Genomic DNA, 15,475 nt, shown 5'->3' on the forward strand with positions numbered 1-15,475 from the left:
ATTCTCTGGAGAAACTTATTTACAATTAAGACATTAGTCTTAACCTGTAACACAAATATTTCCCTATTTGTAAGCTACCTGCACGGAGAATGGAGTTTGATTTATTTGCAGTGGGTAAATGTCCGTCCCTAAAGCACAACCCTGGTCTCTCTTTACTCTTCTTCCTTTAACAGAGCTGCTATTTATTACACAAAAACCAAGAGAAGGCAGGGGAACAGGAAAAAAAATATTTTAGTGCATGACATGTGAGAATAAAGTCCTGTGTTTATTAATGGCTTTTGTGCTGTAGAGCCTGATAGAAGGGTCTCAGTTCCAGCTTGTGGGAAGCCATGCCCTCCAAATTATTCTCAGTCTTTCTTGCATGAAGCCACTGTGCTAGGTGGGACTGACAGATGGCAACTGAAGTGTGCAAAGAAGACATAAGTAAGACCCTCATGGCTGCAGTGATTAGTTATTGCACAATTTAAATAAACTTCAAGTGAAAAATCCCTATGCACCAGTGCTGTTCAACAAACTGCAGCTTCTTCTGCTCATCACCCTCCTCCCAAGCTGCTGTCAAAGCTGTTGAAGCAAGTTATGTTTTGGATTAGGTTTGCTCTAACAGTTCTTTTAAGACCATCCTGTTTACCTCCTAGTCATTTTGAGTTTCTGCTGTGGAAGGAGCTGTGAGGAACGTCTGCCACTTCAGTGAGATATTCTGTGTGTGTGAGCAGGGGAGGAGGAAGGCTCTGTCAGGCTCCATGGTATACAGCAGCTGACAAGTTTGTACATGAGTGCATCTCTTTCAGGCTTTTAGTTGTCAGCCACCTGTGATGTGAGTGCTCCTGGCTTGTAACAAGCTCCTGGAAATTTCTGAAAGCTGGAGCACACTTTACACTGGGGTGCTGGCTGGTGGACTGGTCCTGCTAACAGCTTCATGAATGATTTCAATTCTTGGAGCAAGCTGGACAGCAGAGCTGGACCCAGGGAGCTTACTGTCAGATCTTGTTGGAGGTTGCCTTTGGCCTGATGTCTTACTGGCAAGTGTTGACTTGTCTCAGGCTGCTGTTGAACTGCAACTTTGCAAATAAGAGATACCAAAGAGCCTGCCTGCTGCAGAGGGGCAGAGCAGCAAGAGGCAGATGAAGGGATAGCTGCTGTGTTGCAACTTGTGAAACCCCTTACCTTCTGCTGGGAGTTTGTGCTAAGTGTGACATCTCATTTTCTTTGATGTAGCAAGGCTGGTACAGGGCCAGTGGGGGAATGGGGAATTGTCTTTTGCACACAGAAGATGTCACAACATGGAACTGACTGTACATTAGGTTTCCAGTTTTACACATCACAGTAACATTTCTTAAGAAATAAGGGAAACTTCAGATCGTTAAAAGAAACCAACAAAGCTCAAAAGCACTTCTATAGGTAGGCAACCATGTAGATCCTGTGGTTGCTTGGTCTGTCTGCAGTGTAAATCCCTGTTAAATCTTTTAGCATTGACACAGAATTGGATTTGCAAATGGAAGGTGAGAGCACTAAATTAAGGAACCTGAGCATTTGATTTTATGGTAGTGTCTCTGTGGGTGATCCATATGATTAAGGCTTTTTCTGGTATTAGCAGTGGATTTTCACCACCCTTTTCCCTCTTGTGAAGGAATAGGCTCCACTTCTGGTGCCGTGGTTTAGATCCAGCTGGCAACTGAGTCCCATGCAGCTGCTCATGAACTGCTTCCACCCCAACGCTCCCCAGGGATGGGAAGGATAATAGGGAGCAAAGTGCAAAACCCCATGGATTGAGATAAGGAGGGTTTAATAGAGCAACACAGAGAGTGAAGAAACAACAGCAATAGTAGTAATGAAGTAATGTGTGAAGTGAGTGATATAAAATACAATGCTCTCACCTGGCTGGCCTGTGCCTGCCTGGGCCAACAGGCTGACTGCTGTACATTGCTCTAAGTTTTGCCTTCAGCTCTTCCTCCTCACTGTAATACCTGCTTTTTCTCCTTCATGCTGCCTTTGCAAAGCACTAGTAAAGCAGGAGTAGTCCTGGAGTCCTTAGAAGTCTTCAGAGAAAGGCCTCTAATTTTAGTATCAACAGCCTTTAATTCTTTTATCTGTTTTCAGGTGTCATGGATGAAACCAATGTTTATGCTTCTAGTTTAAAAGGTGCTCCCATGGAAATGAGACATCAAGCGTGCTTGTGACAGACTTCTGGACTGCAGTTGAAGCTTATTCATAGGAAAACTACTGAGAAAATACAGGCTGGCAAGTTGAACCTAACTGGAGGAGAAGTCCTGCTTGAGCCAGTTGAGAATGACCCACAAGAAGATAGAGTTTTGGAGGGTTTTTTCCCCAGTTGGTGACTTAGGCAGAGAAGGGTAAAGAAAATTTGTGCTAGGGAGAAGCTCTCAGTGGGAAGGGCTCCTCAAGGGAGCTTGGTGCTAGCACAAGGTTTACAGTAGTTCTCTGTTCTGACACTTCAACTGCACTTACTAAAGGGCAAGAAGAAATCACAATGAGTAGCTTCATGTTTTTCTGCTCCCCTTATGTTTTCTAGGAACTTGTTGGAGAGTTTTCTGTGGATTACAAGCAGCTCTTGATTCTAGTTTTCATATGTTGGTGTTGTGTCTGATACTTAAAACTGAGATTTTTTTTTTTTTTCCTGGAGAGCCTGCATTTTGGTCTTCTCATAAAAATCTGAGAAATGCTTTTGTAAATGGCAGAGCTTCAGAAATTACACATGACTCAAGGATAGAGGAAAGCAGTGTATCTGGTGCTGGAGTATTAAATGTTAGATACTGAGTGGTGCCCAGTTTCCAGTGTTAGCATTAAAAAAAATAAAATTTCTTCCATCTGTCCCCAGTTCAAAATAGATCAGGATTACTTTTCAGTCTTCTTCTTTGGAAAGTTTATCTCAAAGTCCCTTGGAAGTTGTCATTAAGGAGACAATCAGCTTTAATATTCTTTACTTAATGAACCAGTTACTAGTAGTTCCACCTCTTTTTAGTCACCAGTAGTAATACCTCTTTTCAGTCCCTTATTAATCTTCTATAGGTGACCTCCTGTTTTTCAGTCTTTTCAATCTGTTCCTGAAATGTAGGAGGCCTTCATTAAAGCCTCTATAGTATCTTAATATAAGGGGAGGAGGGGAAAAAAGCATACTGCAGTCTGTTCACAAAAATTATTTCTCTGGAGCTTAAAAGATAATAATTTTATAAGTGGTAGCATTTGTTTGCTTCTTTGGAATTCCAGTTTGCTTTTCTATCTTGCAGCCTTCTAGCAGATCCATTGGTTCCTACAGCATACTCTGTCCTCTCTTTTCTCTGTTGAAGAAGCCTCTGCACCTAGTTGTTTAAATGTTCCATTTGGTGAGCAGTCCAAATGGGGGGGGGGGGGGAAACCCCAAACCCTCACTGGTCATGCTGAAAATGGGCTTTTCATGAGAGCATTGTTCATGTACACAGTGTTCAGATTTTTTCCTTCTGAGCTAAGCTCCCAGCTTGTCCCCCCACAGCCCATTTCCTTGATGAATCATTGTGGTACCTTGTGGGTTGTAGTGTTCTGCACTCGTAGGAGCATGGCCTGTGTGGGAGGTAAGGAACAACACAGGCCATGAGTGATATTTCTGTTGAAGATGTACCATTGTCAGGTCCCGAGTGTATCTTTATTAGCCTGTTAAGCTGCTCTTTTTTTTCTTTTTTTAAATCCACAGAAATCATCACTATATTTCAGTAGTCAAAGCCTTTCATCTGTATCTTTCCCCCTTTTTGTCTGGATTTTATTTAATTTTCTGTTACCAACGAACTATGAATACGTATTTTACAACCCTGAAATTGCATTTTCAGCAAAATCTGTCTGAAATCCTCACTTCATGTTGAATCACACAAAATGTCACATCACAAATAGTCCAGAGCAAGGCAGAAATTCCAGAATTAGGATTCTGATCATACCTCATTTCCTTCCATTGAATATAAGGACACAATTTTAATTAAGGACTTTATTTATTTAGTTATTTATTTTACATTTATTTATTTATTGTATAGTTTCCAAGTGAATAGTATTCAAAACCCCCAAACAAACAAACCACCCCACCCACAAAAACCTAAAACAACCCAGGGCCTTTGGTTATTTTATCTCTGTATGTTGCAAGCAGTAGTGGAACATACTGCACATCTTAACACTCAAAACATGATTAGAGTCAAATCAAATGTGTTTGCTGTGGAGCAAGATACTGGTAGCAGCCTCTGACTTCACTTAAGGTTCCTGGACTGTACACTTGTGTGGCAAAAGCTTTTGTTGGCTTCTTGTTTTCTGCCAGGTTTTCCTTTGACTGATGCTGTGTGTTACAGGACTTCTGGCTGGGTTGAATCAGAGCCATCTGAACGTCTTCCACTTTTATTGCCAGTCTGGAAAGTGAAAAATAAACCAAAATGAGTGGGGGAAAGTGTTTTGGTTTGAGTTTGCTGTATCTGTTGGTGAACATTAAAAGCAAATGGAGTTGACATGTATTTTGCAGAGTTTTTCTGGACTAACTTCTGGGTCCATGCAGTTTCCATCTGGCCACTGATTTTTGTGAGAATAAACTGCACAGGCACAGAACCATAGAATTGTTAGGGCTGGGAGGGACCTCAAGGGTCATCCAGTTCCAACCCCCCTGCCGTGGACAGGGACACCTCACACTAGATCAGGTTGCTCAGAGCCACATCCAGCCTGGCTTTAAAAACCTCCAGGGATGAGGCTTCCACCACCTCCGTGGGCAACCTGTTCCAGTGTCTCACCACTCTCATGGTGAAGAATTTATTCCTCACATCCAATCTGAATCTACCCACTTCTAGTTTTGCTTCGTTCCCCCTAGTCCTATCACCCCCTGACATCCTAAAAAGTCCCTCCCCAGCTTTCTTGTAGGCCCCCTTCAGATACTGGAAGGCCACAAGAAGGTCACCTCGGAGCCTTCTCTTCTCCAGACTGAACAACCCCAACTCTCTCAGTCTGACTCTATAGGAGAGGTGTTCCAGCCCTCTGATCATCCTGGTGGCCCTTCTCTGGACACCTTCCAGCATGTCCACATCCTTCCTGTAATAGAGGCTCCAGAACTGGACACAGTACTCCAGGTGGGGTCTCACTGGAGCAGGGCTGCTTCCTTTTGGATATGTGACTTCATTGAAATGAATTAGACACCTTCTGCCAGTAGTTTTTTATTTGTCACACAGTATTTGTCAGCAGATGAAATGAGTTTTATGTGACTTCATATGGCTGTGCAACATAAAACTCTGAGGCAAAACATGGAGGATCTGAATCCAGATGCTACAGACTTTTTGGTGGAAATTTATCTTCTGACATGCTTAAACTGATCAGCTGTTAGAATAGTGAAGGGATTCCCAAGAGCTCTCCAGTTTTGAAGGATGGATCACATGTGGAATGAGCCTATCATTTTCTCCCAGTACCAAGAGTAACCATTGTTTGCAGACCAGAGAAGATGCCATCTAAGCTCAGTTAACTCAAGATGTTTTACTGTGCAGAATACACTGTGTCATTACAACTGGGTTTTGGGTTGCCTTTTTTTTCACTTTGCTTTCCTTTTTTTTTTTTCCCTAAGAAATTTGTCATGCAGCTGGAATTGGAAATTACCACTGTATTTTTAGATTGTTTTTTTTTTTTTGTTTGGTTGATTGGGTTTTTTTGTTCTCCATTTTCCAGCAATGCTCAAAAAAATTGGAAATGCAGTGATCTTTTCTGAAATACATATGTAAGTAAATTTGTAAAATCATAGAATCATTTAGGCTGGAAAAGACCTTTAAGATCACTGAGTCCAACCATTAACCCAGCACTGCCAGGTTCACCACTAACCCATGTCCCTAAGTGCCACGTCTATGTGTCTTTTAAACACCTCCAGAGATGGTGACTCCTCCACTTCCCTGGGCAGCCTGTTCAAGTGCTTTGTAACCCTTCATCATAGAATCATAGAATCAACCAGGTTGGAAGACACCTCCAAGATCATCCAGTCCAACCTATCACCCAGCCCTAAGCAATCAACTAGACCATGGCACTAAGTGCCTCATCTAGTCTTCTCTTGAACGTCTCCAGTGATGGTGACTCCACCACCTCCCTGGGCAGCCCATTCCAATGGCAAATCTCTCTCTCTGTGAAGAACTTCCTCCTAACATCCAGCCTGAACCTCCTCTGGCACAGCCTGAGACTGTGTCCTCTTGTTCTGCTGCTTGTTGCCTGGGAGAAGAGATCAACCCCCACCTGGCTACAACCTCCCCTCAGGTAGTTGTAGACAGCAATGAGGTCACCCCTGAGCCTCCTCTTCTCCAAGCTAAACACCCCCAGCTCCCTCAGCCTCTCCTCATAGGGTTTGTGTTCCAGGACCCTCACCAGCTTCATTGCCCTTTATGAAGAAATCTTTCCTAATGTCCAACCTAAACATCCCCTGGCTCATCTTGAGGCTGTTTCCTCTTGTCTCATCATTTGGAACTTGGGAGAGGAAACCAACTTTGTCTTGCTCTAACTTTGTTTCAGGTAGTTATGGAGGGCCCTTATTGCAGGCTAAGTGTTGTAGTCCCTTGTACTGAAGGGCCTGAACTTGCCCTGTCTTGGGGCAGCAAGCTGTAAAAAGTTTCTGATGGATTTAATAAGCTCTACTGTTGTTGTCTGTGGCTTATTTTCAATTGATCCAACTGAAAAAGAATGAAGGAATTCCTGTATCAGTCCTGGGAAAAACAAGTTTGCATAGCTGTTCTGCCTTGTATAGTCTGCATTCCTTCTTTTTCTCCATGATAAGGGATGTGTAGTAGTACAATAGCACATTATGTTGTTCATGTGCACACCTGTGCCTGCACTGCCTGCCTTGGCATCACGTTCTTATGCCTTGATTCTGCCAGCAGACCTCTACACATGAACCTTTCCAATGAGGAGAGGAGTCCTCTGTGTGTGTGTGTGTGTGTGTGTGTGACCCTTCCCTTAGAAAATTTGATTTCTTTGGGATTCCTCAAATTTCTCTTAGTCCTTTGCTCATGTCTAGGACTCAACAATGCCTGAGGCCTGGCAAAAGTGTGAGACCCAAAGCATTTCATGAGAAAACTTCAAATGAGGATTCCAGCTTTTAGGACTGAGTGTGCAAAGATGGATGTTTTAAATGCCAAGTGTTGAAGTGTGCAGGTTTTCAGCAGTGATTGGTTGTTCATTGCTGTAGGAGAATGTTCATATGACCAAAGCAGTACCATTTTATTTCTAAAGAGCTGGATAAATCACCTCAGTCAAAATGCCTCACTCAAGCCTCAAGCTGTGCCAGGGGAGGTCTAGGCTGGATATTAGGAGGAAGTTCTTCACAGAGAGAGTGATTGGCCATTGGAATGGGCTGCCCAGGGAGGTGGTGGAGTCGCCGACCCTGGAGATGTTCAAGAGAAGACTGGATGAGGCACTTAGTGCCATGGTCTGGTTGACTGGATAGGGCTGGGTGATAGGTTGGACTGATGGTCTTGGAGGTCTCTTCCAACCCGGTTGATTCTAGGAAACAGTAGAGCACCCCAGAGTGTTCATTCCCTTTGCCTGTGTGGATAAGCTGGGTGGCCCTGGTGAAGTTCTTACACTGAATAACTCTGCTAAGGGGTTAATATGTGTTTTCAGGCTTTCATGTTCTGTTTCTTGCTTACTGGTGCTTTGTTCTTAACCTTTTGTTTATAGAGACCTTTGAAAGTCTTTTACTGATACTACTTTTCCCTTTGTGCATTGTTGTTATTTCAAACCTTGCTTTGCTGCTGCTTGTCAGCTTTAAATGATCCAGAGAGAAAATGCTTGAGTTGCACCTTGGAGAAGGTGCAAAAATTTTTGTTGTTGTAGGATTAAGATTGCTAAGCAATTCTTGATAGCTTTTCCAGTTCTGGAGACCTTTTGTTGCAAAGAAGCTGCCTGCTCTCCTAACACCCCTAAGATCTTAGAGAGTTTCTTTGCTGTATTTGTTAGCACTTTGAGGCGGTGAGAATGTGAAGATTGGTTTTCAGTTAAAGGCTGCTACCATGTAATATCTGAATGGTTTTATTATGGAGGTTAGCTGCCCATGGCAGCAGTGAAATTTGGGATCTCGTTGTCTGGCATGATGTTTACCTATCTGCTTAAGGGATCTCTGTTGCTCAAAGGAGTAATGTACTTAAAGCCGTGTTTTGAGTGAAACTGAAGAACCACAGAAGTCTTTTTAAAAACTTTCTCTGCAATCTGATATCATTTGTCTTCCTTCTGTGGCTCAGCAAACACTGAGACATTGTGGCTCCTGTGTAACAAAGCATTCTCAAAGCTTTTGCAGACTTAGAAACAAACAGGCAAAGAGAAGGAGGATCAGATCATAGAAATGTAGGAAGTATCTTGCTCATCACCTGTTTGGCTGTAATTTATCTTGTGTGCAAATGTGAATGTGTCATTGTAACCTGTGCTCACTCAGAATCACAGAATGTTAGAGGTTGGAAGGGACCTCCAGAGATCATCAGGTCCAATGCCCCTGCCAAAGCAGGATCACTTAGGGTAGTCTGCACAGGAACGCATCCAGGTGGGTTTGGAAAGTCTCCCAAGAAGGAGACTCCACAACCTCTCTGGGCAGCCTGTATAGGAATGCAGCTATGTGCTGCACTTCCTTCCTTTTACTTTTCAGCTGATCAGGGCTCCAGGCCAGGAGAGCCAATGCTGGCTTTAAGTGTGGAAATGAAGCCATAATGAGAAACTGAGACTAGCAGCCTCCACTGGGTGTAGATCGCGGTGCTAAAGCAGCAGAGTTCTTCATCAGGTGTTTGATTTCAATGTAAACATCTGTAATCAATTCTGAGCACATTTAGGGTTAAACAGGTGGTCTCCTTGAGGCTGTTGAGACCACTTCAGGAGATACTTAAGTGCTTTGCTGGAAGAGAATTGGCTTGAAGGCTGGCAGGGAGACACTTGGAGCGGAATTGGCAGCCACAAAACACAGGTGAAACTTAGGCTGAAATGGTCTGGTTTAGGTTTTGTGCAAATGGGTAACTGTGTGTCTGAATGTCCCGTTAGCTTGCCAGTTTGAACACTAAATATGTTCTTTTAATTAAGAATTTTTCTTGTATGAGGATTTTTACTTCATCAGAAGGCTTAGCAGCTTACAGTCATAGCTCCTCCAGCCTTGTCTGGCAGTCTTACCCCTGGAATGAATCATTCAGCACAGATTTTGGGTTCATGGTAACAGACACTGCTATGTGTTTTCTACTAGTGACATGCAGTTTTGTTAAAACTGTCCTCATAAAATGCATCTAAAGAGAAAACATTCCTGTGTCCCCTCTGGTTGTAAAAGTGAAGTGATTATTCTGCAAATCATAGGATCATAGAATGGTTTGGGTTCCAAAGGGCCTCCAAAGGTCATGTAGTCCAACCCCCTCTGCAGTAAACAGGGACATCCTCAACTAGATCAGGTTGCCCAGAGCCCTGTCAAGCCTGACCTTGAGTATCTCCAGGGGTGGGGACTCAACCACCTCTGTGGGCAACCTGCTCCACTGTTCCACTACCTTCATGGTAGATGAACTTGTTCCTAACATCCAGTCTAAATCTACTCTTCATCCTGTCCCCACAGACCTTTGTAAACAGTCTCTCTCCATCCTTCCTGTAGGTCTCATTCAGGTACTGGAAGGCTGCTATTAGGTCTCCCCAGAGTCTTCTCTTCTCCAGGCTGAACAACCTCAGCTCCCTCAGCCTATCCTCATAGCAGAGGTGCTCCAATCCCCTGATTGTTTCTGTGGCCCTCCTCTGGACCCTCTCCATCGGGTCCATGTCCTTCCTATATTGAGGGCTCCAGACCTGTACACAGTACTCCAGGTGAGGTCTCACTAGAGTAAAGTGTCAGAATCACCTCTCTGGATCTGCTGGCAATGCTTCTTTTGATGCAGCCCAGGATGTGATTTGCCTTTTGGACTGCAAGCTTACACTGCCTGCTCATGTCCAGCTTCTTGTCCATCAGCATCCCCAAGTCCTTTTCCACAAGGCTGCTTTCTAACACCTCATCCCAAAGTCTGTATTGATAGTGGGGATTGTTCTGGCCCAGGTGTGGGACCCTGTACTTGCTCTTGTAGAACCTCATGAGACTGACCTGAGCCCAGCTCTCCAGCTTGCCCAGGTGAATGAAGAAATCTTTTTTCCTAATACAAATAGAATCATCTTATAATAGGTTCATCTTAAAATGCAGGTATTATTTTGTGCATTTGGCTTGTCTTCTGCCAGAACAAAATCCACTGCAGGAACCTGCTAAACCCTGAGCTGTGACGTTGGACATCTGTAAAGCAGCTTGTCATGGTTGTCATTCTTCTTCAAACACCCAGGTTTTGTCCTCTGCTAATTTTAGCACTTCAGATGCAGAGCAATGCTGTGTACTTCTGTGGCTTGGTAGCTAATTTGGAAGGCATGTGAAGCAGAAATACTTTGTGTGGCTGAGAAAACGAAGATGAAATGACACTTCTCATGTGGTGGCACCACTGGGGAATGAGCCTTCTGGCTGCTGGGACAGAAGCCATCTGCCAAAGTGGGACGGTTTTGCTGGTGGGCTGCTGCAAAGCGTGGCTGTGTGTCTGGCCTGCAGTAAGGATAGGACTGTCAGGAGAGTGTGGGTGGGGGAGTATGGAGAGATGGGAGAGTGCCAGGTCCAGGCATGCGTGAAGAAGGACATGTGGAGACAGGAGAAAATCCAGCACTATGTGTGAGGTGGTGCCACAGTGCCTGGGGTGGTGGTGTGGATATGTCCTCCCAGAGCCAGCCAAGCTCATCGGAATCAGGTTGGTTCTCCATGGTGTGGCCCAGGGCCAGTGAGTGATGCCCAAGCTGCCCTTGGTATCTCCAGCTTCCACAAGCTCTGGCAGCTCTGCTCCAGGGTCAGCCTGTGGGCTCTCTGTGGGCAGGAGGCCTTGGAAAGTGAGATTGAGACCCTCTTAGGGTAGCACAAGGATGACCTCTCCTGTGGTTACCCAAGGCAGAGCTGTTGTGGTGATTGACAGTAGTGAAACAATACTTGTTAGGTACAACTTGGTTCTTGTTTTGAGCTAGGAAAAGAGCTGGAAATGGGAGATGTCAAACTCCATTAGCAGAGCCTCATTTCAAGTTAAGAGTAATAAGTAACTGCTTAAGGCTAACTTTTGTTTAGACTTTCAAAATCATTTCATTATGTATTTATATTGGACAAGAAATAAGAGCTCACATAGCTCTTAACATTTACTGATTGATTTAAATCAGTGCAGACACTGCACCCTAAAATTCTGGACAATCAAGAGTGATAACATTAAGAACAGTTTTTATAACTCTCAAACTGTAATTGGCTAAGAGTATCCCAATTCCTGACAGAATAATTAATGCTTAGAGTGGTGTTCATTTACATATCAAGGTCTTCACAAAAGCCCTCAGGGATCACAGCTTTCTCTTTCTGTTATGCAGTCAGATTTGAAATGCAACAGTGTTTAATGTTTTTATGTTGAAAAGTTTCTCAGGTGTCAGTGTCTAGGCATCAACAATTCAACCACAATAATAAATAGAAAAAAATCCAGAGAAATGGCTCCTAAGTGATAGGAAGCCTGTGCTTCCTGATTTCAGGGGAGAAGTTGTTTAGTTCACTTGATTGGGTCCCAGCTTGAAGCTTTCTGACAGTTGGTGGAAAGATGCCCAGTGATAACAGCAAGCTTTGAATTGAGCCCCAGGTGAATTGTGAGGGTTTGCCTCTTTTATGGTGCATGGGAACACAACTCTTGATTTTTCTCACGTGCAAGAGCCTGAATCACAGAATGTTAGGGGCTGGGAGCGACCTCAAGAGATCATCCAGTCCAACCCCCCTGCCAGAGCAGGATCACCTAGACTATATCACACAGGAATGCATCCAGGTGGGTTTTGAATATCTCCAGAGGGAGACTCCACAACCCCCCTGGGCAGCCTGTTCCAGTGTTCTGTCACCCTCACAGGGAAAAATTTTTTCCTCCTGTTTCCATGGAACTTCCTATGCCTCAGCTTCCACCCATTGACCCTTATCCTGTCATTGGGCATCACTGAGCAGAGCCTGGCTCCATCCTCTTGGCACCCACCCTTTACATATTTATAAACATTAATGAGGTCACTCCTTAGTCTCCTCTTCTCCAAGCTCAAGAGTCCCAGCTCCCTCAGTCCCTCCTTGTGAGGAAGATGTTCCACTCCTTTAATCATCTTTCTGGCTCATGGTTTTCATGGCTACAGTATTGGTTCAAGGTTTTGGTGTGACAGAGAGTTCATGCATCTGCTGCTTCCCTGTGGCTCCCAGAAAGAGCTGCTGACTGCTGCAGGCTGCTCTCAAGCTCTGGGTGCCAGTGCCTGATGTGCAAGTAACGTGGCAAGAAGGGTCAGGGGGGGATCCAGAGTCTCATCTTCAGACAGTCCAAACCCTTGTGAGCAATGCTGTGACTGATGCTGTGGAGGGCACTGCCCTTCTGTAGACAGACCCCATGCACTAAAGCTACACCTGTGGAGCTGCTGCAGCTCCATGGGCTGGGGTCTTTTACTGGGTTTCTCTGAGTAAAAAGCAAAGCTTAACTAGTTTATGGGCAGTTTAGTTTACTTTGTTATAAGAAGTGTCATCTATTGACAGATGCTGATAGCAGTTTTGGGTAGACTGAGGTTGTTTGGGTAGCTCTTTTATCCTCATGATAAATCACCCTAGCCATGAATATCTCTTGAATTTGATTTCTACAGGAAACTTGTATGCTTTGCATATAAAATTAGTAGCTTATTGAGGTGCCTGAATTATTTAATATAGCCTAATTTTCAGCAGCATCTTGTACAGACCATGGTCTCAGGCCTCAACAAATGCTGTGAATTTGAGATGATATACATGAGAAGCTCCTGAAGCATAGTGTTGAGCCTCCTTAGTACCCATCCATTGCATGCAAGGCTTTAAAAAAAGATTTCTCAGAAGGGAAATTCACATGAGGCCTACTTGGGGAAGACTTATCTGGAATTTAGACTTCATGCTCTGAAGCTGCTGTTCTTAGATATCACTTCAGGACATTTTTAAGGCATTTCTTGCTGACTTCTGTGTTTTGTTGATTATTTACTTGAATGGTGGTGCTTCAAATGGTTTCTGGTGTTTATAAAACAGTTTCTACCTTCATTTAAAGCTTTTTAGCTGTCGCACAGGTTTTTAGAAGTACAGAACTAGACTATCTGTTTGCTTGGAACAACCTCAGAAGACTGCTTGATACCAAACTGTGATTTTGGTTTTTATTAATGTAACTTCTGTTTTCAGGTAACGTATCTCAGTGTTTTGTTCTTGCTATGAAGATCATAGAGGTTGTAAAAGAAGGACTGTTCTTGAGTAATGCACATTTTACTTCTGTTGTTTGGCCTGATGGCTGTTAAGAGCCGCTGACACTTAGAGAACCACTTTATAGTGAAACCATCCACGTGCCCCTTCAGTTGTACCTCCTCTGCTCAACAGACCAACCTCATGGCAGATGGGCTTTCCATAACAGTGGAGCTGTGACTTGCCACGTTCAACATGGCACTGCACAACGTTGCTCAAGGAGCAGTGGGAGAGATTTACTGTTGATTCATCCAATCAATCTGCCCTTTCCAAACTCACTATAAACTGGGTCTGCTATCTAGCTGAGCTTTCAGAGAAGCCTGTGCTGATGGCATTGAGTAGATCATTGCATCCTTAATCTTGCATGTCTTTTTTTTTTTTTTTTTTTGCAAAGCTTTCTTTAGTTCTTAATTTATTGTTTCCTTTCTTGCTGCAGTTTTTTCTTTCTCTGTTTTGTGTTTTAGGATCGGGATATTCACCCCTTGAAGACGACGAAGATGTGTATGCACGCAATAGATACAAAGGTGAAGATGTGTATGCACACAGTAGATACAAAGGTGAATGCTTTGCTTATGTGCTAAAACCAGGACCAGCTGGTTGCTGAGAGAAAGCTTCAATTCTTTTCATTTTCATGGACTGTAAAAGCTTGGTGGTCCAGATCCATGTTTTTGGGTTTTTTTTTCCGCATGGATTTTTAGATCGAGTTTTAATTTCTACTCTTTTGGTTTTTTAACAATGGAAATTAGACCAAGTGTTGGTCACTACTCTTGTGCACCTATGTAAGTAATCTCTGCACTGCCTTTGCTCTTGAAAAATTAGGTTGTTAAATCATGAAAATCTAGCAAGAGCTTCTCTTTGTTCTTCATACATCCTAACAAAACCATCAATGATAAGCTGACTCGAATCCCAAGCCTGCTGATGGTAATGTATAGAAGCACATGCAAGAGAACTGGATTTTCATGACTTTATGGTGTTCACATTTCAGGCTAACCTGCTACCTGCAATGCCAAGCAAAGTGTGCATTTCAAAACCAAATTGCATAGATGGATGAAGGAGTGAATGGGCTGCCACGTTTATTAAGCAAATCAAAGTTTTCTTCCCTATTCTAGATTTTGCCATTCATCAGCGTTGAGAAGTTTTTGGCTGCTACCAGTAAATCTTCTATTTATTGCACCCATTTCCTTCTGCTTCTGTCTCAATACCCCTCTCCTGTGCCAAAAATCCCTCAGAAGCCTAGACAGTAAGGAAATGCTGCATTTAATTAATCACTTTAAATGGTAACTGTGTTTCTTTTTTTAGTAAACTCCTCTGTGGACATGCTAGAATTGTACTGTCATAATTGTGATTACTTGCAAATTCTGGGTGTTGGTGTCTTGCACATTGTTGATTCTCTGCAAAGAATCAATAGGCCTTGTGAGAGGTAAGTCATAAAGTACTTCAGACACTTAGGAACAACAAAGAGGAAAGCACAGACACTGTGCTTATATTGCTCTTTTCATAAAGGTCTTGTGTTCCTCCCATTTAGGTATAAAACTTTGCTTTCAAACACATGCATACACATTTCTCTCAAAGCTTTATTTAGATAAACTCACTTTTCTTTGCCTTTTAATGTTCTGCAGACACACAAAGAGTTCTAGACATCATGAAGCTGAATCAGTGCCAGTTCATGCCAGGGAAGGCAAGTAGTTAAAAATGCAGATTCTGCATAAATTCCTTTTACATGGTGATCCAAAATGGATTATACTCATGTCAGCTAAAATGTCACCAGGCTAGGTGAAACATAATGACTCATTGATGCAGATATTGAAAAACACCCCAAGTTTGGAAGCACTACTGCCAAATGTTGAAGATCAGACAATGTGAATCTAAGAGTATAAAGTTTTGGAGTAGAAAAGGCTGGCTCTTCATTAGCATACTTATTTAAGTAGCTATTGGGGGAAAGAGGGTGGAGAAAGACAAAGCAAGGGAAAATGAGCTGACTAGCTGTGTTCAGAGCTTCTCCTTATCTGCAGGCCAGCATTTTGAGTAAGGCTCCTTGCTCAGCAAATAAAACTTTCCAGCAACAAGCCAGTAAGTGAATTTCCTTAACTGATTTGAACACATGAGCACTTTTTTCCTTGCACACATGCTCACTAAACACACAAATTTGTCCTCTTTGGCATCAGTAAACAAAACTTTGTCGTTCTG

The 15,475-nt window shown here is 43.2% G+C and overlaps 1 protein-coding gene across 1 annotated transcript in view; it reads left to right on the forward strand.

Annotated features, from left to right (window-relative positions):
• SRPX (sushi repeat containing protein X-linked) overlaps positions 1-15,475 on the forward strand; it is a 54,960-nt gene that overhangs the window by 12,422 nt on the left and 27,063 nt on the right. The window contains exon 4 of the mRNA XM_054395573.1: positions 13,751-13,812. Coding sequence (XP_054251548.1) covers positions 13,751-13,812 — 62 coding nt within the window. The remainder of the gene's footprint in view (positions 1-13,750; positions 13,813-15,475) is intronic.

Source organism: Indicator indicator, chromosome 1 (genome assembly GCF_027791375.1).
Source record: "Indicator indicator isolate 239-I01 chromosome 1, UM_Iind_1.1, whole genome shotgun sequence".
Taxonomy (NCBI): Eukaryota; Metazoa; Chordata; class Aves; order Piciformes; family Indicatoridae; genus Indicator; species Indicator indicator.